The sequence below is a fragment of the Taudactylus pleione genome, unplaced genomic scaffold, assembly GCF_031769625.1.
Source record: "Taudactylus pleione unplaced genomic scaffold, aTauple2 ptg000179l, whole genome shotgun sequence".
Classification (NCBI taxonomy): Eukaryota; Metazoa; Chordata; class Amphibia; order Anura; family Myobatrachidae; genus Taudactylus; species Taudactylus pleione.
Window position 1 is genome coordinate 25,005,646 of NW_028284581.1, and position 25,488 is coordinate 25,031,133.

The window sequence follows — 25,488 nt, forward strand, 5'->3', positions numbered from 1 at the left end:
TGCATTTATGTATTATATACACCTTATACATACAGCCTGCAGGTCATTTTATACAATATTTTCAATAATTTTGTGGCTCAAGCAAAGTTTGTGTTCTGAAATGAAATTAATTTATGTTTCATATACACCTTATACACACAACCTGAAGGTCATTTTACACAATATTTTTAATAATTTGTGCTTTAGACAAAGTTTGTGTACATTGAACCATCAAAAATCAAAGGTTTCATTATCTCAGTCATGCCAAAGTTATTTTCCGTATTTCGGAATATTTGGATTTGGGAGACTCAACCTGTATATGTATTCACAACATGTATATATACACATTTGCCTTGTACAACTGCATGTTAGCTGTTTGTGACATAAATGTCAGTTAGTAATAACTAAAAAAGCCATCACAAAGTTTTAATGTACCAAAATAAAAATGTTACATTCATAAACATGCCAAATTGGTCTTACAATACAGTAGTGAATATAATTGTTTCTCATACATACACACACACACACACACACACGTGTATTTACAATGACTGCATGATGTGCAGTGCACATGAGCTCCTTGCACCGCACAGCACCCAGAGTTATACTTACCTTGTGCCGGCAAGGGGGTCCCTCCTCCTCCACGGCACCAATTTCCTGCTTGAAAGGCACAAGGTAAGTATATGCAGTGTGGGGCTAGGGCGGTCCGTTTCTCAGTGGAGGAGGTCCACTGCACATGAGCCTCCTTGGGTGTTAATATGCCCCTGCAAACGTGTGTGTGTTTCCCTTAGCTTTGTGTCCTCTATATATACAGTATATGGACACCCAGTGTCACTAGGGTCAGGAAGCTGGTGGGTAGCTTCCATACCTGCTTTCCTACTGCTTGTTACTGGTGCCTGCAGCAATAAACGGATGATTGAGAGAAGCAGAGGGGGGAAAGGGTAAGTGTTATGCTTCAAAAGCGTCAGGCACATCCCTGGGCTGTGACCAAACTCCCATTGTAGCATGGCCATGCTGTTATCACAGTGTGGCCATGACCCTGTCCAAATTCTCATTGCTCCAAAGTGGAAAGGTATGGATAAGGGAAGCGGTACTAATTTCCCATTCTGGTCACTGTATTGATCACCCTTGACTCTCAATATTTTGGGTTATTTTTACTTTCTCGGGATCTGTTTTTGCCAGCAGATCTTCATGTAATTTTGCCATCTCCAGGAAAAATGATGCAAAGACTTTGGTCCCTTGGATGTAGTTAGATCTAGAAGAAAGTAAGAAAATCAAAACATTACAGTTTGACTCACGTCTTCTTACTCTGCTTTTGTTTTTCTATTCCCATTTCATTATTATAAAACATTTGGTGGCAATTTCAACAATTGTATATGAACCCATATGGTTTAGGAAACGAAGCTGGATTTTAATGAGCAGCAACCATTCTGGCTTGTAAATATGTTCCTTGTTCTTTATATAACAGATAAGGGGTGTTCTTGTGTGAGTTCAGAAAAGTAAGTGCATGAAGATGGAAGGCAACCATGAACCTACCGATAACTCTGCACTCCCAAACGATATCTTGTATAAACTGTTCAATCTGACAAACAATCTGACCAATGACCTGAATCTTGGTAACGAGATTGGCGGATCTTGCCAGCTGTAGGCAAGATCTGAATATGCGATGTATGACCTGCGGGTACGAGCTTCGTGATCAAGAGTGGACACTCACGATTTGGACAAATTTTACACTATTTGTCGTTCTGACGCATCGTAATCGGGCAAAACGTGCAAAATATCATCTAGTGTGTACGCATCTTAAGACAGTCCAGTGTATATGCAGGGCCGTTGAGAGCTGAAGGGTCCTGGATACTAAGTAGGTGTGCCCAAATCTGGGAGCACTGCAAAGGGGGTCAGCAGCTGACCTGGGCCCCTCCAACAAGCCCGGGCCCAGGTAATCAGTAACCGCCTCCCTCTCGGCGCCCCTGTGTATTTGCTAGCTGATAAGTTGTATACAGTCTCAAGATAAATGTCATTCTAAATACAGCAGCAGAACCATAATTGTATGGGTTCATTTTTGTGCAAAAAGTTAAATTTGTATCCAACTCTAAATGAAGGCTACAGTCCAAGTTTCATTTTATAAAATGAAACCAGTGAATATTAATTTACTAACTAACTAACTTTATGCCCTGTGTAGCTTTAGGGGGATATTTAATAAACATAAATTATCTAATTTTTCCAGCATAATAGCTGGGAAATTATATTTATGTTTTCTCCATATTTAAGTGCAGTGAAAAGTTTGAAGAAATCACTGATGTCACATTCTTTTCCCTGCATCCCCCATAAAATCTAATGGAAGAGTTATGTTTATTAAATATCCCATTTAATCACTTAAACAACACAAAGGACTAAATAAAAACACAATTACAAAGGGATCCCATAGCAAATATGATCTATCCTCCTACAGCCCTCACTCTGCTCTCCTAAACATGCATGAATTCACTGTGCATGCTCTAATAGTTGGTGCAGGCTTTGGCGGACCTGCCGGCATCTACTAATAAAAACAGCTGCTACAGGGTGTGCAGTGGTCATTGGCCTGCCCTCACCTTCATGTCCGTATCTGCTGCAACCCCTGCAACAGTGGTAGTTCTGCCATTGCCTATACATATAGCCGGTTTACACTGCCAATACTGAACATTCAATAAAATAAATCCCAATTAAAAATTGTGTTAATTTTCCCTTTAAAAAAACGTAGTAAAGTTGTGGTATCTCATGTGGGGTACAGGAGGGGGAGTGAAGAGATCATCATTCTATAAATGCAGCAAGCAATATAATGAATTACAAAGGAATGGATAATTTACGGGAAAGATAATTTCCATGATACACAGACCTGTTTACTTTTAAATGGGAAGTAAAATATTCTCACCTGCTTATTTTCTCATTTTGTGAGTGCTCACCATCATCCGACCCACCAATCGGAAGCATCATTATCTTCTTTTTAGTAAGATCCTGAAATGTTCGGGCTAGTGGTATAGTTGCACCTTCCCTAACCATGTCTGGTGTAACACCAAACACTGCAAAGAAAAAGGAAAACAATAGAGGTACAGTGTATACAATTAAATCTAGCTGTCTAACCAATACACCTTTTATTGATTGGTAGCGAGCATTCCAACTTAATGCTGATACATACAATATATATTTTTTTGTAATTCAATAATTTTTGTTTTCAAGAAAAAACATTAACATAAACATTAATTTAAAAAAAAAAAAAATTGTTATACATTACAGTAAACAGTCTATGTGTGGTCATTTACATAGATTATATCCAATAAAATAAATCAATCAAGACATATTACACTACGGGTTCTCGTTCAGGACATATACTCTAGATACAAATTGTTTAGCGATAATGAAGCATTTACCCAACTTCTTTATGCAGATATATATCCCTGTTCACATATATATCACCTTGCCTACATCACATTAAGTACAGGGAATCTCAGTATTACATACAGCTCTATCCCCAGTGGTTATCTGTGTCACATCAAGTCTAGTCTCTCCCAGTCTCCGCGCATATGATGATTCCAGCCATCTACCCCATATAAGATGAAATTTCTTTTCAGCCTTCCTAGCTATATACACAAATTTTTCATGTGCCAAGGTCTCATTTGCCAGTGCTATCCATTGTCTTATCGTTGGACCTTCAGGGGCCATCCATGTTCTAGCTATGCAAACCTTAGCAAGCATGCATAAATTAACAACATATTGTGCAAAGTATTTATCTAGTGTATCTTCCCCAATAACAGCTAGAGTGTACACCATACATACACTATCTTATATATAAAACTCATTGGTCTGTTTGTTTGCATTTGGACACCCCTGCATCGGACTGGGATGAAACCAACGCGAGGTGGTCCAGTTGGATTCTGGCCAGGTTTTAGGTTAGGGTCCCGGTCGGACCTCCTGTTTGTGTATGCTGGGCAGAACTTTGATCCGGGGAAGGAACCTTTTCTGAGCCTCCCACTGGATGGATTTGGCCGAAAACTTCAGAGTGGTAACATTGGATCCCAGAAGACATACTAGGAGGTTGAGGTCCTGGTCGAACCTCCCGTTGGTGTACGCTGGGCAGAAGTTTGACCCGGGGACACTGGGCAGAAGTTTGACCTGGGGAGCCTGTTCTGGGCCTTGCACTTGATGAATTTGATGGAAAACTTCACAGAGGGGTGGCAATTGGTCTGGGATTTATAATTGAGTGGTTGGGGTCCTGGTCGGACCTCACGGCGGAGTGCGCCAGGCAGAAATTTGACCCAGGGAGTCTGTTCTTGGCCTTCCACTGGATGGATTTGGATGATATCACATAATAAAACTTAATAACTTGAAAACGTTTCAATTCGGGAGCCCCAATGGCTCCCACTGCAAGGGAAACGGGACAGCCTCAGGAGAAGAGAACAGGCCATGTGGTAAGTATGGGAGCCACTGTGTGTATAATATATCTATCTATACCTTCTCGACGTGCCAGGTCCCGTGCGTCTTTTTTGCTCGGATGAATGGATTACCAGGCCTGGGCCTCTGTGGGGGCCCAGGCCTGCAGGAGAGATGTAATCCTGCCATCACGTGATGATGCGTACAAAGACACAAAGTGACCACACGCCTGCCGAAAATGTGGGCATGGCCACATGCTGCAAGGGGCGTGGTCACTGAAAAATGGGGGCGTGTCAACATGACACTACCATTTCTCGTCATTCTAAGAACATTCCTTTCCATTCCATATGCACCTTAATGCTCCCAGTAGTAGTGCCCCTTATGCAATGCCCCCAGTAGTAGTGCCCTTTATGCAATGCCCCCAGTAGAAGTGCCCCTTATGCAATGCCCCAGTAGTAGTGCCCCTTAAGCAATGCCCCTAGTAGTAGTGCCCCTCATGCAATGCCCCAGTAGTAGTGTCCCTTATGCAATGCCCCCAGTAGTAGTGCCCCTTATGCAATGCCCCCAGTAGTAGTGCCCCTCATGCAATGCCCACTGTAGTAGTGCCCCTTATGCAATGCCCACTGTAGTAGTGCCCATATACAATCCCCAATAGGTCCCCTTATGCAGTGCCCACAGTAGTACCCCTTATACAGTGCCCCTTATACACTGCCCCCAGTAGTGCCCCTTACATATATAAACACACAGACACACAAAACACAATACTTACCCGAATCCCCGCTCCTGTGCCCGCCACCGTCAACTCCTCCAGCTCGGCACAATGTGGGAGACATCATGATGTCTCTCCCTTCACTCACTGTGGGAGCCGGAAGGCGGAGCTCATGAGTGAGCGACCAGCGGCCATGGGTGCAGCAGCCTATGAGAATCTGTCTTTCTCTCATTGACTGCTAAAACAAACACATTGCCACCGTGTAGTACACTCACTGTGTACTACATGGCACCGGTTTGTTTGTTTTACTGTGTAGTGCGGTCTGCACTACATACTGAAACCACTGACCTGGTCGGTGGCACTATAATTAAGCATTTATAGTCTTGTCCTCAGTATGGAAGCTGCTATAAATCTTCTATCAACTTGTAACTTCTGGCAAGTACCGGAACCTTTTTCATATATAAAAGCATTGTTTTTACCTACATATGTGCCGTTATTATTAGTAGGCCCTTGCAGTGCATGAAACTGACAATAACAGACATGGACCCTGATTCAGAGGAGGACACTATTGCAGCTGAGACTGCATCTTTATGCTAAAGCCGATGGGATTCGTACAGAGATGCCCACTGGCTGTGGCCCTAATCTTCTGCTTTGCGTATTAAAGCGGACCATCGGCCACACATCAGTCACGCCATTTAACATTGCACTAGCCCTATGGAGGCACAGAATGTCTATCTAACCATGGGATTAATGGTTGGTTATTATGCGCTTCGTGGTGGAGTGGAGTTCGGGGATAAGCAGTTGGGATTGTTTGGGGTGGGGGAGGTGGGAATAGGGGGTGGTGCTGCAGCGTATTAGTAGGGGTACCTGATCCTACTTAGGGTTTGCGTGATATCGGCTGGGTTACGTGCGCTCCTGGGTGGTGTGTGTAGCGGTATGGGGGGGGATGGAGGGAGGGAAGTGATGGGGGGGGTTGGGTAGTCAGTGTGTGTTATGGGTGTCTTGTGGTGAGGTGTAAAGAGCACACAGATAGGCTGGGTGAGTGAGTAAAGGTGATGGAATTTATTTGTGTTAATTGTGTTGACACAAGTTCCTTCCTTTGTTTGGAGGCACAGTGCTCATCAGGTATTCACTGTCCCTGGATTGTTCGTGGGGGCGTGCTGCCCGGTGGGGGTGAACAGGTGTAATCCACAGTTTGGGAGATGGGTGGACGCTTTGAGGGGGCTCCTTTACACGCGGTCCTTATTACTTCATGTTCCCCTGCTTGACCTATGGTCTACAGTCTTGGGAACTGGGCTGCCTTGGTTGTAGTGGTTGGGGGTTGTCCCCAGTTGCAGTGTCCCGCACTGGTGAGGAGAGGTGGTGTGTACCTACCGGTAGGTGCCCGACTTCTGTGGCAGGGAGCGGGCGGCTCTCTCAATTTCCAGTTGGGGCCAAATAGTCTGTTTGGCTAACGTGGACCGTCCACGTGCCCGTGGGTGCAGGGCAGGATTGACCTGCTGTCTGTATGCGTTCGCCCTTATGTAGGTGCGAGGCAGTCCGTGTGACACTATGATAGCTGCGGCGTGATGTGTGCCCTCTGTGTGTGTCAAACTCGACCCCGCAAGCCTGTTTCGGAGTTACACGCGTTGGTGCTGTGAGGGCTGCGTGTGTTGCACGATGGCGGAGGTGTAGCCGTTGTTGAGAAGTGCCGGTGTCCGCTTGTGTGTGCTGCGGGTGGTCGAGACCCGGGCGTTGATCTGGGTGTCACTGGTGATTGCGGGTGGGCGAGTGGTGTGGTATTGGTGGTTCAAAGTCAAAGTAGGTTCTTGGTTGGTTCAAGTGTGAGAGTCTCCAATGCATTGCAGCCCTTTGGCCTTTCTCAAGGAGTTACTGAGCTGTAGTGATGGCTGGCTTTTTATCAGCGGAGTCCTGGGCTGTTGACTAGTCAGGTGTCATCTCCGGGCCAATCAGGAGGCATGTGGGAGTGTTGTAATCGGAGGCAGTGATTGGTGTGGGCATGGGTGACAGATGTCCTATGGGGAGGTGGAGATGTGTGGGCGTGTGCGGGGCTGCTATGGACCATGGTTGTGTATCTGTGTGTGGGGGGTGCAGCCGATTAATAACATAGGGTGGCGTGTCATGGTGTGGGCCGTGGTGTGGGGAGGTGGCGGTGTGTGTGGTTGCGGGGCTGTGTGTAGCGGCGGGTCTTTGGGGTTTGGGTTGGTACCGTAACTTGGAGGTTTGGTGATGAGTGGGTGCGGTGGGAGAGGTGATCGGGGGGCGGTGGTGTTTCTACTGGCGGATGGCGTGGTGTATGGTAGGATATATGTAAAGGCATGAGGTTCAGTTGTGGGGGCTATGTAGGTGTTTGACTTGTGCGACTGATGTGTGTTTGTGCTGATTGGGTGTCTAAGTGTGTCTGAAATGTGCTAATGGATAGTGTTTGGTGTTTGTGATGGGGTGTGGGCGTGTCTGTTTAGTCTGTTGTGTGGGTTGGGTTTTTCTGTGTCTGTAAATGTGGTGCGTGTTGGTCGTAGGGGTACATATTGTGGCGGGGGTTGTGTGTGGTTACGAGCTTATGGAGTTAGGTGGTCTGTGGGGTGGCTGTTCCAGGGTGATGTGGGTTGTTGGTGTGGTGTCTGGGATTGAGTGGGGGTATCTGATTTTGTAGGGTTGTGTTTTGTGGTGTTGCCAGGGGTGGGGGGGGGTGTGGTGCCTCGGGGGTGTTGTGTTCGTGATGGTGGTGTGTCGTGGGATGTGGTGAATGTGGGTGGGTGGTGTGGTTGATGGTGGTGTATCATGTGGTGTGGTGGGTGATGGTGTTGGTGGAGGTGGGTGTCAGGTATTATGTTCCTCTATGTCGGTATGGTGGTGATGGTATTTGTGAGGGCTGGTGTGTTTATATGGAGATGACTGACTGGATTTCATTGTCAATGTTGAGGCCATGTGGTGTGAATGTGCACAATGTGAACATCCACTTTAATTCTTCTTTATTGAGTAGTTTGATTATGTCACCTCCTCTCCAGTTCTTGTGGATGGTTTTGATGCCTGTGAATTGTATGTCTTTGGGGTTACTTTGGTGTTTTTCCTGGAAGTGTATTGGGACGTTGTGGTTGTCGGATTTGTTTGAGATGTTTCTAAGGTGTTCTTCCACTCTGGTTTTTAGTGGTCTAATGGTTCTGCCTACGTACTGTTGGTTGCATGTGCATTGTAGTAGGTAGATCACGTGGCTGGTATTGCAGGAGATGTGTTCTTGAATTGTGTACTCTTTGCCTGTGTTGGTCAAGGTGAAGGTGGTGGTTGGTTTAGTGCTTCTGTACCCTAGAGTGCGGCAATTGCTACATGTGCCGCAGTGGTAGAAACCTTTGCTCATGGGTTGACTGCTAAGTGTCATTTGTTTGAGGGTGGGTGGTGGAATGTGGTTGGAGACTAATTGTTTTTGATGTCTGGTGCCTTTCTATAGATTATTTTGGGTCGTGATGGGAGTGTTTCTGCAAGTGTGTCGTCTTTTAGGAGTAGATTCCAATGTTTGTGTATGATCCGTTTAATTTGTGTTGTGCTGGTGTTGTATTGTGTAATGCATCTTTCATGTGGTTGTCTTTATTTTCTTTGTATGTTGTCTTCTGTCCTCAGTGCTTTGTAGTGAGTCTGTGTCATATTTTTTCTCTGTGAATTGTTTCAGTCTTTCGAAGTCTGTGAGTTTTGTGAAGTTCCGTCTTATGCGTTTGAATTGGCCTAGTGGGATGTTGCAGAGCCAGTTGGGGTGGTGACCACTGTCAGACAGAATGAAGCTGTTGACGTCGACTTGTTTGTGGTATGTTTTTGTTTGGATCTGTTGTTGTTCGATGAAGATGTGTAGGTCGAGGAAGTTGACATCTGATTGTCTGTATTGGGATGTGAAGCGGAGATTTCTGTCGTTGTTGATGTATGTTAGGAGGTCTTTGAGGGTGTCTAGGGGTCCTTGCCAGACGCAGAAAATGTTGTCTATGTATCTTGTCCAGAGGACAAGATTTGCTCCCCAGCTATGTCCCGACCAGATGTGTGAGTCTTCCCATCTGCTCATGAAGAGGTTGGCAGCATAACTGGGGGCAAATCTAGTCCCCATCACAGTCCCAGTCTTCTGTCTGTAGTAGTCGCCGTCGAACCAGAAGTAGTTGTGTGTTAGTATGTAGTCTATGCTTGTCAGGATGAATTGGGTCTGTCGGGGGTCTAGTGTGTGGTCTTTGTCCATGAAGTGTTGTATGCTTTCGATTCCTTGTGTGTGGTCGATGATGGTGTATAGTGATGTGACGTCGCTTGTTACCAGCCAGTGGTCATTACCCCAAGTGACTCCTTCCAGTATTTTGAGTATGTGTGTGGTGTCTTGTAGGTATGATTGTTGTTATTTGACAAATGGTTGCAGCAGGTGGTCTATGTATTGTGATAGGTTAGCTGTCATGGAGTTGATGCCAGATATGATGGGTCTGCCGGGGGGGGGGTTGGTAGTGTCTTTGTGTATTTTGGGGAGGTAGTAGAAAACGGGGATGATGGGGTGTGGTTTGTGTATGAAGTCGTGTTCTTGTTTTGTCAAAATGCCATCTTTGAGGCCTGTTTTGAGTATGTTGTTTAGTTTACTGTGGAATGCGTGGGTTGGGTCCTGTCTTAGTGTCTTGTATGTGTGTTCGTCTTGTAGTAGTCTCTGTGATTCGGCAATGTAGTCCGATTTATTTAGCAGGACTATCCCTCCGCCTTTGTCTGCTGGTTTGATTATAATGTCTTTGTTTTGTTGTAATTTTTTCAGTGCCTTTTGTTCGTTGTGTTCAGGTTTTTGATGTGGTTTTTCTTGGGTGTGGGTATCTTGTTAATGTCGTCCATGACTAATGTTTTGAAGGTGTGGATTAGGTGGCCTTTCAGGTGACTGGGGTAGAATTTGGATGGTGTCTAACTAACCATGGCTGCCAAAATCCGTGCAACTGTGGCAAAAACCACGTGTGTCTTGCTAGCCAGCCTCGTTACCACCCAATGTAATTGCCTCTCCCTGCTTCCAAATTCCTACTGCAGCTTTCGGCGGTAACCATCGGGACAAATGCACAGTGTGACTCGGGTGCATGCGCAGACTGATAACATTGGGTCCTTGCTTCCCACATCGACACTGTAACCACCTCTGTATCATGTCCCTGGTGAGGTTTTAATAAAAATGAAGTAAAAAAAAAATAATATCTCTCTTTATCTTATTATATAAACTACAGTGCAGCAAACCTTTATTTCATGAAGCTACATAGTATAATGTAAAGCAAACCTTTTTGCATAGATCTTTTAGCTGCTTCATACTGAGGATCATCAATATTTGCCACCCAAGGCATTGCTCCTATTTCCAGTGATACTTTGAGTTTGTTTGGGCTGTTTAATTTAGCAAACACATCTTCAAGATGGTTCTTCACCTGCAAGAGAAATGGAACATCCATGTCTTTTATGCCAGATGTGATGGGATGTGCAGGTTTTTATTACAGAAAAAAAGATTAGAAGATTTTTGTCCCCCTAAGTGGATATGATGGATGAATAATGTGCTGGATAGAAATAGAGGGTTACATTGTACTTGAGAAGCTATACTAGAGGGACAGTACATTGCACTGTAAACAAAGTTGACATTTTGCAGCATCTCTTTGTTGTTATAGTATACGCTCTACTAGAGTCTTCTCGTTTATTTTCCATGTTCTAATGCAGGGGTAGGCAACATGCTGCACTCCAGCTGCTGTGGATGATTGTTGTTATTTGACATATGGTTGCAGCAGGTGGTCTATGTATTGTGATAGGTTAGCTGTCATGGAGTTGATGCCAGATATGATGGGTCTGCCGGGGGGGGGGGTTGGTAGTGTCTTTGTGTATTTTGGGGAGGTAGTAGAAAACGGGGATGATGGGGTGCCCTATCAACAAAACTGTGACAGAATGTTCTGGGATGTGGAGCTGGAGTGCCACACGTTGCCTAACCCTGTTCTAAATTTTGCGTATACTGGCACAGTAGTGTTCTGCAACAGCAGTCAAGTAGTCTTCCAGTGCTATCTGCAAACTCAACACCATGTTCAAAGGGAGTAAAGAAAAGTAAATGGCCAACAGCTTACAGCTAAAACTAGCAGTGGCTAAACTGAATAATGACGATTATTATCTGTATAAATATAATGTTGAGATGCTGCTTTCCAGAGATAACAAGGTTAGTGCTACAGACAGACCAGAGGTTAATAACCAAGAAAGGGATAAAAAGGACAGACAAGCATGAGCAACTATAAGCTCTTGTGGATGACCATGGGGAGGGCATAACGTAACAATGTGGTAGCCATACTTCTCTCCCTGACACATGGGGGCTGATTCTGAGTGGCACATTGCTGCGGATGCATTTGTGTATGCCTGCGACTTTATGCTAATGCTAGTATAAGCCCTCCCCATAGTGTACAAGCATGCATCTGAATGCACAAGGGCTGAGAGCCCCACTTTGTGCATCTGCAGTCACAACCTTGCACCAGCCCCATGCTAGGTGCAGAATCTCCAGTATGGCCTCCCTCCAATGTAAGTGATTAAGTGTCTGAGCCTGCAGCCACTCCTGTAACACGCCTGTGGCACAAACCACACCTGTGAGACAGGATATTTTCATGCATCTGATTAGTCACCTTCCAGTCACTGCCCAGGGACGGCCAATACATTCCAGTCAGTGCGGCTCAATCGATCCTGCGACTCTGTATGCTGACACCATTGGACTCATGAGCCACGCAACTTTTTATAGATTTAGATGTGTGCGCAGTCAAAAAAAATCATGAATTGACATGAATGTCGGCATTGCGTCATCACCATAGAGGGCCTGATTCAGTCTGCACATAAGTCCGATGGTTACGTCCAGTAGACCCTGTACAATTTTGGATGCAGGATTTGGGGATTTCAGTGGGAATTCCTGGGAGATAACATGGTTGTGTCACTGACAGCGAGTGCAGCAAAAGTAGCAGTCACACTGACACAGAACCATGTTCAGACGGCAAAACTGTACCTGCCATAGGGCTGGTGCAATCTTCGATGTTGCTGCAGATGGTGCAACAATAGAGTATGTTAGTACACACCGCAACAGACTAGCGCCGTAGCCAATGGGCATCTCTGTAGGCTTAGAATCTGTGGCGACATTAGTATAAAGATACGGTTGTGGAAAAAGACGCAGCGGTTCCCTCATCTGCATCACTTCCAGAGTGCACTGATTAATACCCTGGAAACAAAACCTAAATTGTATCACTAGACTTTGTGAAACCCAGGTTCATAGATAATGAGAGGACCTCATACATGACACTGAAATTACCCTTCAAGACGTATATATAAAATACATAAGATTGCTTTAGATGCAAGAAACTGGTACATGCAATTGCTTAATATTGAAAGCAGGACAAGAGAGACAATTTCCAAAATAATCCAAGCAGAAATGTAAAAGCACACTCACCAACCCATGGAGAAATCTGTATAAACATGACTATCTATTTTGAAGATAGAAGTAGAATAATCTGTATAGTATGCATTGTGCTCCAAAACATACAGGGACACTCTGACCGTACCAGTACAGAATATGCTATATTTCCAGGGTTGGAAGCTTCACTGTTACTGTAAGGCGCATAGCAGCAAAAGGACTCAACATCATTATTTTGAATGGAAGAAGAAATGTGATAGCCAGAGCCAAAGAAGATGAATACCTGTAATGTCTAATCACCACAAAGGAACAAGTGAGACTAAACACGCATGAATACAGTTATACAGTCAGGTGCCTAAATATTGGGACATTGACAGAATTTTCATATTTTGTCCTCTATTCACCACCACAATGGCTTTGAAATGAAACAAACAAGATGTGCTTTAACTGGAGACTTTCAGATTTAATTTGAGGGTAATTACATTGAACTCAGGTGAATGATGTAGGAATTACAGCGGTTTCTATTTGTGCCTCCCACTTTTTAAGGGGCCAAAAGTAATGGGACAAACTAAACAATCCTAAATCTAACTTTCACTTTTTAATACTTTGTTGCAAATCCTTTGCAGGCAATTACAGCCTGAAGTCTGGAACGCATAGACATCACCAGACGCTGGGTTTCATCCCTGGTGATGCTCTGCCAGGCCTCTACTGCAAATGTCTTCAGTTCCTGCTTGTTCTTGGGGCATTTTCCCTTCAGTTTTTTTCTTCATCAAGTGAAATGCATGCTCAATTGGATTCAATTAATGGATTTCCATTTAATTAATGGAATAATTTTATGGTGTTGGAGCTAATTAATAATGGGTATTATGTATGGAATTATTTTAAAGGGGTTAATTATATGAATTACATTAAATTGGGTTGTTACAATGATGCTGAAGTTGTTATTACTTTTTGATGAAGAGTTAATTATTGATGATGGAATTATATTATAAAGCTATTAAAAATACTCTTTGCATTACATGGCGGTCACACTCCTCTGTATTATATGGTGGTCACTGTGATGTTCTCAATATTATATGGCGGTCACTGTGATGTTTTCTGCATTATATTGTGGCCACTATGATGTTCTCTGCATTATATTGGGGCCACTATGATGTTCTCTGTATTATATTGCGGGCACTGCGATGCTCACTGTGATGCTCTGTGTATTGTATGGTGGTTACTGTGATGCTCTCTGTATTGTATGATGTTGACTGTTATGTTACCTGCATTATATGGCAGTCAAATAGGTAGAGGGTGACTACTATCTATTGGTGCAGGGTGGTTTGTAAAGCAGATCTGAGTCTTTGCCTCGGCTGACAGAAAGCCTAGCTTCACCCCTCGGTGGAATCACCTTGTAGCTGCTAAATCCCCACTCTGACAAATTCATACTCCTTACATAGGAACATAACTAGAGGGTAGGTGGGGGTGGCATTAATTTATTCTATTATTTAAATTGGTATTAACATTTTCACATTTTACCACTGTGTGCACTTTAGTGGTCTCAAGGACTCATTGATCATCCCTCAAGGTGTTATTTGTACAGATAAGTTAAATATTTTTGAGTCACCTACCAGCCTTTCCACAACAGGAATTTGCATATTTGGAGCTTGTCGAATTGAGAATTTTCCAATCACTTTTGATGGAATGACAGTTTTGGACCCAGTTCCAGAGAATCCTCCTTCTATTCCATGGATAGAAAGGCTGGGATATCGCCACATGTGCTGAAGGATTTCATCCTATGTGAGAGGCAATATATTATTAGTAATAAAATGCCTTGTGTTTAGCCCATTCTGACTGCATAATTGAGAAGGAAAAAAATTAAACACTGTTGCTAATAGTGTGAAGTATCACAAAATAACTATAAAACTAGAATATTGCAAGAATAAAATACAATAGTCAAGTAAAGCATGCTCACAACAGTGTGAGTTATAGGTGCAAAGAAGTCTAGTAGTAAACGGCTGTTTAATAGACAGTTAAGAGCTACCCACAGTCCACAGATAGTCATGATAAAGTGCCATATAGCTGTTGTCTATTAGCACTTTATTCCCACCTATTCAGAGTGATAAAGATATAATACATGTTACTTATTCATAGCAGATTCACCAATACATTGTATTTTTACGCTGCAAATGTGCTCAATATCTTCTATTATTCAATGTATTCTGTTAGTTGGATACTCATTAGTTCCCAGTACACTTGTGAATTGGCTAATATAATCAGAACATTGCATAAAGCTACATTTGTTGTGTAAGAAATACCCTAAGATAACGGTATGCAATATACAGAGTGGGGCTGTAGGGATGTTCGAATAAAAGGGATGTATATTGCTTTAAAAAAAGCAGATGTAAAAATAGTCTACTTCCACCAATATGTAGAGCTGTATACATCTCAGGGTTCCTTATTGGAAGTACAGTATATGCTCCTAGTTTATGCCAAGTCATCATCAGCATGTGCTTGCAACTGTAAACCCTATATACGTGTTCCTGCAGGTCTGCATGAATTGCACTTCCATGTACCCTTACTATACTCAATCTATGGCAATTAATTAATTCATTGCAAGTATCTGCTGTAGTAAAAAATGGGGAATATTGGGGCTGGAGAATCTCGTAACAGTTGACGGATCAAAACGTAAGGTCGGAAAATAACTAAAGGAGGAAATAAGTAGTTTGGAAAAGCAAACGAAGACATATTATGCTAACGAGCAAATGTTTAAGCTGGGTACTAAACCAGTCTCACAGCACGTTACCCTATAACAAGCACAATGTCTATGAGATTATATGATCTTTAGCCATGTCTGAAAGTCTGTTTGTCAGATGAGTGGTGAAGGTCTGTGTCATCTGCAGACCCCAAACTGATACAACTGCTAGGCCCAAGTTCTGAAAGGCCTGATCTGTCCAAATTGGCCCATGCACATCACTGATAACAGATCCAGTCTTTCAGCAATAAAGCCGAAACAAGGGTTGTCCAATGTGTGGCCAACATTATATGCAAGGTTTATCTATATTTTATTACCAGTTCTACAGTTTAATTAGTGCTCGTTGTATGTTTAACAGCTGTAGTGGCTCAGCTATCCCCGCTATTCACGACAATAAGAAATTATATACCTCCCAAAATGTATTAGCATTCACATGCAGGGTATGGACTGTTCACATTGGCAAAAGTGGCTACTTAAACATTTGACATACTATCCCATTTTATATCCCACAGGTATTGCGTTAAAAGTTGTTTTTCATTTCTACATATATTTCAAGAGCTTTATTATTGTCTTATTACTGGTTCATTATTAGGAGAGCTGCTCTGACACATAATCATTGATTAGAGCGGTATCGCAAAGAACTTAATTCACATGCAGGGATAGAGGCTCCTAAAGGAACCTGTCCTTATAATTTGGGTTGGGAGTGAGGTCACCACATCAGCGGTCCAATTACTCTTTTGGCATTTCTGCTTATGTGTCTTCTACAGACCACGCATGTGTGGTGGCCATAGCTGGGGAGGGTTCCGGAGCCCTCTACCAGTAATTTGTGCTAAATGTAACTCATAAGCTACAGCAGGCTAACGCCATCTTCAGATGGCATTAGCCAAACTCCGGAATGCAAAGCGTAGTAAATCTAATTGCTTCACAGCCCCCATAGAAACCTAAGGGGGCAGCAGCTGCTGCTGGAAATGGAGGGACTGCGGCAGATATGGAGATATGTGCTGCGGTCCCTCCATGGTACATTCAGGGGTACATTCAGGGGTACATGGTACATTCAGGGGCATATGGTACATTCAAATATTATTTGTTAAGTAGGTTCCTAAGAAAGAAATGTAAAAGTAATCATTGTGATGATGTAAAAAACATTATAGGGGATTATTAATGGAACTGCTGATGTGGAGAACGTAAATTAGTGATACTTATGGAGATGTTTCTTCACCTTTGTGTTGTACAAAAATGTGTTGACTTCTGTGTTGTTTTTATGTTCCTCCATATCAAATTCTATGTTCTCGTATAGTTTTTTCTCTTCTTCTGTTACTGGGGCGACGTCATCGTAAATTCCAGGGATGAGGATGCGACCAGTAGTATCCACAAGGCTGGCTGTGTATAGCATACAAAGAAGTCCAACATAAAATTTGTATTACAAGCACTTTATGCTGGATTGTATGAAACACATAAAATAGACACATAAAATAACAGAAATTACTGGAACATCAGATATCCAAACATTAATTAAGTGGTCTTAAAATATGGTATGTAATAAGAATGTTGACATTCAGAAAGTCAACAATCAAAATATTGACACAATAATGCTGACATGGCCCGAATTTCAACATATTCATAATGTAGATATTTAACATGTTGACAGTCTCAATGTCGACACTGACATGTCTATATTTTTGGAATGTCAACATTGTGAATGTCAACAGTCAGCATGTTGACACATGAAATTAGGGCAAGGCTTAGGGTTAGGCTGCAGTTGGGGCCATGCTACAAATAACCTTACGGTTACACACCCTAAGGAAAACTGCAAAAACAAGTCTCCTCGCAGATAGGTCACCCGGCAGAGTTGAGTGCGCAAGACACCTCCGGAACCACTCCACCCTGACCGCATCCCGGGCACTGGAAGTCGCGGCCACCAGGAAGAGAGTATAACTGCGGGCACCACGCTGGAGAGCGGTGACTGAATGCTCACCGGAATACGGTCCGGGCTCCGCAGGTGAGCAGAAGAAAGAAGAGGATGTTTAAAAGGACACAAGTGAGGCCTCACTGGGACTATTTATACGCATACTGAGACTTTTATATACTGAGACTCTGTTGTTTTACCGCTATGGTCACAGCGCACCGGAGGTGAGGGATGCCCACCTATTGGCATCCAATATATTCCCATTGGGACTTGTTATCCCCTAAAACATAGATCCCTGCAGCCTTCATACCTCATGGCCTCTCGCTCTCCCTCCCCCCTACCATCCCCTGGTCCATTCTCAGAGCCTTACCTGAACAGACTCCTTTCCTAAGCCGCTCCCTATTCCCTGGTCCATTCTTAAGCCACATACACACTAGACGATAAGTTGGACGATATGAATGACAAGGATATCGTTAATCGCGTTCAATATCTTCCAGTGTGTATGCAAGACATTGTTAAAGATACGTGCTCCCGCGGATCGTTAACGATGTCTTTCATCGCCCGTACTTGCAGGGCAACCTGACGATATTGTCAGGATCTGCAAGTATGGGGATGAGGGAGGGTGCCGTCACTGAATTATACCATTAATGATATCGTTCAGTGTGTATGCTCAATGTTCTTAACGACATGAGCCTAGCAGTGCAGGGGAAACACTTAACGATATCGCTAATGGAGCATATTGTTAAGTGTGTATGCGGCTTTAGATACATACCTGAGCAGACTCCTTTTCTTTTAGTATCACCTAGGCTTTTGATTAGGATAATCCTTGTGACTCACAATAAAGTATTTTTACACACATTACAACTGTTTCTTGCCATTTATACGTATACTGAAGAGTAATAATAGTGTGATTCACATATAAGAACAGATTTAGATTCCAGCAATATTACATATTTGACTTCCCTCAGACGCAGACCTCATTTTGATTATATTGTGTGATTTAAGGGAGGTGGGAACCTCCTCTTTTTTGGTAGATCTGCTGCCACCCTGCAGTGAGCTCTAGGTAACCTAAGAATACTCCTAATCTGGGTGGCGTGGCTTGGCAGCCATCTGAGAAAGCTGGGCTTCCCTGCAGCTCCCGAGCGGCATACCGCCATCCGGCTACTGGTGCCACTCTAGGGGGCCATAAATGGTACACCACCGCCCATAACAACTCCCTCAGTCCATCCTGTATGTATGGTGCCGTGGTCGCGGAATCGGGGAGTAGCTGGACGCTCCCGCGGATTGCAGCCTGGTCCTCCCATTGAAGCCGAGGCCTCAGTTTAAGATCCGAGGTCCGGAGGTGTTGCCGCGACTTGACGTCGGCGCTTGCCCACCTATCTACGGGTGCGCAGACCCCCCTGCCTGCTCTGCTGTCATCCTCCCTGGGCTGCCCTGCCAGAGGAGGAGAGGAAGTTGCCGCCTGCTGTCTGGCTGTCAGTGCCGCTGGGACTCACCGCCCGGAGGTGTGTGGTAAGAGATATATACCCACACACTCTCATAACCTGCCTGACTGGGGATGCCATTCTGCCCTTTCTGACCCAGCTCACTCTTCCTGCCATCACACTCTGCACCAAAGCCCACTAGCTGCCTGGGCTGCGTAGTACTAAAGGAGCATACCTTACCAGCCGCCATACCAACAGGGAGCCATTTTCTTCCACCTTTAATCAAGCTTCTGATGGTGCAAGCCGGATTCTGCAGCAATTATAGTCCCATCTTTATATAACTGCATTATTCTGCAATCAACTATGACACTCCTTGTTGGGGCTCTTTACTTACTATAATCTAGTGAGTGTTAATTGATTATAATCTACTGGAGAATTTCGTTTTCATTTCCTGCAATGTGGAATTGCAGCGCCATCTAGTGCCGCTTACATATATTGCCTTATAGATGGATACACCATTAGCCGACTTTATTTTTATCTAGTCATGATGCTCCAGATGTTTTTTCTTCTATAAATCATGCATTCTGTCCGTGGCTTAGCTACAATCTCCTATTCGGAATATCAACTTCAAGTATTCCTGGACCTAGCTCCGTCTACTCTTAAGAAACGCCGGGACCTTGTCAATGTAACCAAAACATTGCGAAATCATTCTATTAGATATAAATGGGGTTTTCCCTTTCAACTCCAAATCACAAGGAACGGGGGCACATATATTGTTAAAATCCCTACACAAGGCTACGAGCTTCTAAAAACTTTTGGTCTTATTGATGATCTTCCTGAACCCATCCGTAAACAAATTGCCTCACCACAGCAAAGCCCTTCAGTACCATCCCCCGACTGGTCACAGGCCTAATTGATGTTGTTCATTTCAAATTGACATCGTGCCAATGTCCTATTTTAGTGCTTTCTAAATGCTTTCTTCTCCTTAGGTGAAGTCACTGTTTGTTAATTTGGTAACATCCCGGGTTATTCATTCTTCTCAAAATATAATGTCTGTATGTTTATTGTTATTAATAAGATGTCATAGTTCATCTGATATGTTAGCTATATACTTAAGTGGTTCAGGTTCCCAAGTAGAACCATCCTTTCCTGGGCTGGAACATTAATGAGTACCCTTTTTTACGTATTCACAGTGATCTTACATTTATTATTATGTTTTTATTGTTATTTTTCGCTCACCATGTCTACAGTATTTTCCTTTTGTCTGTTACCTCTATCATATTCTCTGGACAAGCGGTCACAGCTTCTATACTGCCCTAGTATACATGTACTATATATCTTTAGTTCTTCTACTCCTTATTTTCTTTCTCTGTTATGCCCCCCGCCAAAGGGAAGGTATTTGTAATGCCTTCTCTTTCCAATTTAGGCCTGTCCTCTGTGTTGGTCAAGGTCTTCTCTTTTCTACTACCTTGGTAGTTCCTGATCTCTTTCCTTTCTCCCCTAATTTGTCCTCTTTTTTTCCCTGGATTTTTAACCAGTCAATATGTCCAATCCATAAATTACGCAATTATCTAGATACATATCCACCATGAAGTTAAAGGTTCTTACGTTAAATGTCAATGGGTTAAACTCCCCCACTAAAAGGGCCATGGCCATCCAGTTTTTCCATCGTCGTAGACCAGATGTTGTTTTCCTGCAAGAGACGCATCTTAAAGCCCCTCATCCATCTCTAGCAAACAAAATATATTCACAGGTTTACTATTCAAATATGTCAGCTAAGCATAGAGGCACGGCAATTATGCTGCATAGGGACTTCCCTATCACTATAGACAAAGTGTTATCTGATGACCAGGGTCGGTATATCATCATATCAGGACGTATAGTAACTCACCTATTATTTTAGCTTCGGTATATGCCCTGGCCATGCAGCAGGCATCCATATTTACTACCCTCTTCAATCATATTTCCCAACTCCCACAGGGCCTCATTATTATTGGGGGGGATCTTAACACCATTTCAAATCACAATCTAGACAGATCTCGTCCCGTCTCAATCTGCTCCACCCAATCTAAACTCACCGAACGAATCCATTCTCACATGTCACTCAATGATCTTTATGATGCATGGAGAACTCTTTATCCCTCAGCTAGAGGTTATACACATTATTCCCTGCCACATAATATTCATACACGAATCGATTACTTTTTAGTTGACTGGGCATCTACTCAAAGGCTCTTGGGGGCACAGACCTTACCTATCCCTTGGTCAGATTATTTAGCTATCGAGATGGAGCTTTTGGTTACAAGCCCGACACCCTCGTCCCGTTGTTGGCGCTTAAATGAGTCTTTGTTAATGAAACAGGCTCATATAGCACAAATTACATCTGCTTTAAAAGATTTTTACGCCACTAATTCCACTCCGGATATCTCCCCCTCAATACTTTGGGAAGCTCATAAGTCCACACTGCGAGCTTTTCATCAGCCTATCCTCTGCTCAGAGAAAGGCGGAACTCACGCGTATAAATGAACTGGAATCTTTATTATCCTCCCTCACGCAGCTCCATCAACGTTTTCCCAAAAAACTAACGTATCTAAAATTTTATCAGTAAAGGGTCAGCTCTCTCAGATTCTTCTAAAAAAGCGGCGAATGCCCTATTGTGGACACGCCAGAGATTTTATGAAAAATCTAACAAGGCAGACACACTATTGGCCCGCCAACTAAGAGCCAAGCGCACTCGTAACAGGATTATCTCCTTAAGAGATTCAAATGGCTCTCTAATTCATGATCCCAAGGCTATGGCTAATCTATTTCGGGAATACTATTCATCTTTATATAACCTCCAATCTGTAGACATAAATACCCCCCACACTCTTGATAGAATACGCCAATATTTGGAGTCCTGTCAATTACCTAAACTCTCTGAATCACATATCACCTCCCTTAATGCCCCTATCACTGAAGAGGAGATTATAGCAGCCATAAAGCATCTACGTAGGTCAGCTGCCCCTGGTCCTGATGGATTTTCCGCTCTCTATTATAGAAAATTCACTACACCCCTACTTCCTATGCTTAAGCTACTCTTTAATTCTTTGTTGGAGGGTAAATCACTTGATGCGGCCACCACCAGGGCCAATATAGTTGTCATTCCTAAGCCTGATCGGGACCCCCTGGAGTTGACAAACTATAGACCAATCTCACTTCTGAATGTAGATTTGAAGTTACTGGCTAAGATCCTAGCTAATCGGTTAGCCCCAGTTTTGCCCCATCTGGTTCACTCAGACCAGGTGGGCTTTATTTCCAATAGACAGGCGTCGGACAATACGAGACGCCTGATCGATCTAATACAAATTGCTCAGGGCAGATCAGACCCGACCCTGGTGGTGGCTCTCAATGCTGAGAAAGCCTTCGACCGGGTAGCTTGACCCTTTATTCAGCAAACTTTGCTTAACATGGGGTTCTCGGGTGCGTTCTATAATGGATTATTCTCATTATATCATAATCCATCAGCTTCTGTTTTAGTTAATGGTCTATCTTCCGACCCTTTTTCCATCTATAACGGCACCCGTCAGGGTTGCCCCCTATCCCCTCTTATATTTGCGTTGGTGATGGAACCCCTAGCCTCAAAGATTAGATTGAGTTCGAATATCTCTGGTATTCGAGTTGGTAATACTGACCACAAGATCGCTTTATACGCTGACGATGTGATTCTAACTCTAACTGACCCCCATTCATCCCTCCCAAATCTTTTTTTCGAGATAGATAAGTATAGCATATTCTCTAATTTTAAAATTAATACAGATAAGACGGAGATTTTAGACTTACAGACCCCCCCTGCTGACCTTCGCATTCTACAATCCTCATTCCCCGTCCGCTGGCAAACTGATAAGATAAAATATTTAGGGGTTTATTTAACTAAGACGTATTCCTCCTTATATGCAGCCAATTTTCCTAGACTATTTGCCTCCATTAAGTCCGACCTTCATACGTGGAATAGGTCTCTAATCTCTTGGGTAGGCCGTATGGCCTCAATTAAAATGAACATACTACCTCGACTGCTATATATGTGGCAGACTCTCCCGATACATATCCCAATCACAATCCTGAAAAATATTCAAGTAGAGATCTCACATTATATATGGGCTGGGAGACGACCCAGAGTAAAGATGCGCTTATTACAAAAACCTCGTAGCGATGGAGGGCTGGGTATTCCTGATCTAATTAAACATTATCGGGCAACCCAGTTAGTCCCGTGTGTTCTCTGGCACACGGGACTAACGGGGCGCCTGACCAGAGAGTTAGGACATCCATCGAAGCCGGAGCATTATCTGTTTATTCTCCCTATTCTTTCCTTTGGTGACCTGCCCTTTCACGATCACCTAAGCTAACCATACTTTCCACTGTTCGCTTTACGAGTTCAATTTGGAACCAATGCTCCGGTTTCTATAATATTCGCTCATTTCATCCCCTACTGGTTCCTCTATGGAACAATCCTGAATTTGTCCCAGGTACGCAACATAAATCTTTTCGGCAATGGACTAAATCTGATATCTTATTTTTATTTGATCTAGCTCCATTACAGGCTCTCCCGGAATTTGCTGAATTGCAAACTCAATTCTCCCTACCCAATAACGTTTTGTTCAGTTCCTTCAATTACGCCATTTTTTTCACTCCCAGACGCAAACCTCTACAACACTTGATAAAACTACACTTGAATCACTCTGTTTACATCCTCACTCAACTAAGGGTCTTATCTCCACAATTTATCAATCATTAATTCAACATAACCAACCTGTAAAAGAAGCCCATGAGGAGGCCTGGGAGAGAGAGGTGGGTGAGACATTAACCCCTGAGGAATGGTCAGATATAAGGAATGAGATCGCAAAGAGCTCTATTTCAGTCCGCATACAGGAAAACTCCTACAAAGTTTACTATAGGTGGTACCTGGTCCCCACTCGACTTCATTCTATATACCCCTCTTCCTCTAATTTGTGCTGGAGGCTTTGTGGCCGGGTGGGATCCATGCTGCATGTCTGGTGGTCCTGTCCTAGTATTCAAAAGTATTGGTTGGATATACATAAATTGATTAAGGATGTAGTTGATATTCAAGTCCCAAATACTCCTTTATACACCCTCCTTTCTCGGCCTATTCCGAATACCACACGAGCCGAACTGAAATTAATCAAACATATATTGAATGCAGCTAAATGTACGATTGCCTCCCTCTGGAAGTGTTACAGCTGTCCTACATGACAGTCCAGATCATTTTATTAAAACATGGTCCCCATGGACTGCTCATTTTTCAGCTGAACCACCCCTGACGATTTAGTTTATTTATTTATTTTTTGGACATAATTTGTTTCAGCGATTTTGCTCTATCATTGACTGGTACCCCCCACCCCCCCTCCCCCCTCCCTTCTCTTTTTCCCACTTTTCACTATTCTATATAACCTGCTCTTTTTCTTTTTTGTATTCAATATTTACATATATGTTTCTGTATCTATATACAATATATTCCTTTTTTGTGATATATCTTGTGATATATGTTTACTGATTCTAATGTTATTGTAGTTCACAGAGTTTTTTCAGTGATTATGTTATTTTATTTTCTGTGTCAATTATGGTAATGTTATTATTTTAAATGGAATATGAAAAATTATTTAATAAAAACATTTCTCAAAAAAAAAAAAAAAAGAATACTCCTAATCTTAGGGTTAGGCTAAAATGGAATTGTTGACATTCTGAAAACAGTTGACATGTTTAATGTCAACATTCTGAACATGTAGACAACCTGAAGGTCATCATTCAGACCATGTCAACATTAAGTTATCCACTTAATGAATGATGACATTCTGAATGTCAACATTGTATACCACACCCTTAAAATATAAATTCTAGATAGAATGAAAAGGGCAGTCCACAAATAATTCTGGGGCATCAACAGCTGAATAGATTTAACATCACAGGTTATAGACCTGAAACAAGAGTACAGCAGGCTACTTACAACTACCAGATGACCTCCCTACCCATAAGTATAGAGATCCCCTCTTGTCACAGGCATTAAAGCTATTTCTAAACATATTGGTACACTGTACACAAGAAATATCCACTACATTCAGTTGCTATCTATGACTAAGAACCATATGTGTTCTAGTAGCGGAATGGATTTGAAATCCCAGCAGTCGGGATGCCTGCTGTCAATATACCGACAGCGGCATCCCGATGCTCAGGATCCCAACAAGTGTCGGGTAAGTATAGCAACACTCCCCCCACCCCATCCTAACCTAACCCTCCCTGTTAGTCCCTAAACCTAACCCTCCCACTTGGTGCCTAAACCTAATCATCCCCCTTAGTGCCTAAAGCTAACCCTGCCCAGTGGTGCCTAACCCTGACCCACCCGCTGGGGTACCTAACCCTAACCTCCCCCTCGCCGAACCTAACCCTAACCCCTCCCCCTGTGAAGGCTAAACCTAACCATCCCCCCCCCCCGCGGCTAAGTCCTAATCAGCCCCGCTATACACACGATCAGCATCCCGGCTGGTAGGTTTCCGGCATCAGCTTGTCACCCGGTCTTCTGGCCAGGTAGTGGCATTCCGGCTAAACTTTAGGATGTAAGCTCTTGCGAGCAGGGCCCTCTACTCCCTGTGCTTCTCATTACTTTATTTGCATCTACTTCTTACTCCCCACTAGGGCACCTAACACTTGGTTGCTTATGCTCTGCTGCTTATTTGGGTGTTATGGTCGCCAATGTAGCAATGTATATTATCCATATCCTTGCCCTGCATTGTATTGTATTGTAAGTCACTTATTTGTTTATGTACTTTGTAAGGCGCTGCGGAACACTTGTGGCACCATATAAATGAACAATAATAATAATTATAAACTCTATCTTACAGGAGAGGTTTAAAAGAGGAGAGGGTCCACATGCAGTCTTTA

The 25,488-nt window shown here is 43.2% G+C and overlaps 1 protein-coding gene across 1 annotated transcript in view; it reads right to left on the reverse strand.

Annotated features, from left to right (window-relative positions):
* Window positions 1-391: 391 nt before the first annotated feature.
* LOC148519958 (beta-Ala-His dipeptidase-like) overlaps window positions 392-25,488 on the reverse strand; it is a 66,579-nt gene continuing 41,482 nt past the window's right edge. Inside the window, exons 9-13 of the mRNA XM_088475923.1 lie at window positions 16,445-16,605; window positions 14,102-14,266; window positions 10,353-10,494; window positions 2,888-3,035; window positions 392-1,234 (exon numbers count right to left, since the gene is read on the reverse strand). Of these exons, the coding sequence (XP_088332049.1) occupies window positions 1,102-1,234; window positions 2,888-3,035; window positions 10,353-10,494; window positions 14,102-14,266; window positions 16,445-16,605 (749 nt within the window). The 3' untranslated portion in view covers window positions 392-1,101. The remainder of the gene's footprint in view (window positions 1,235-2,887; window positions 3,036-10,352; window positions 10,495-14,101; window positions 14,267-16,444; window positions 16,606-25,488) is intronic.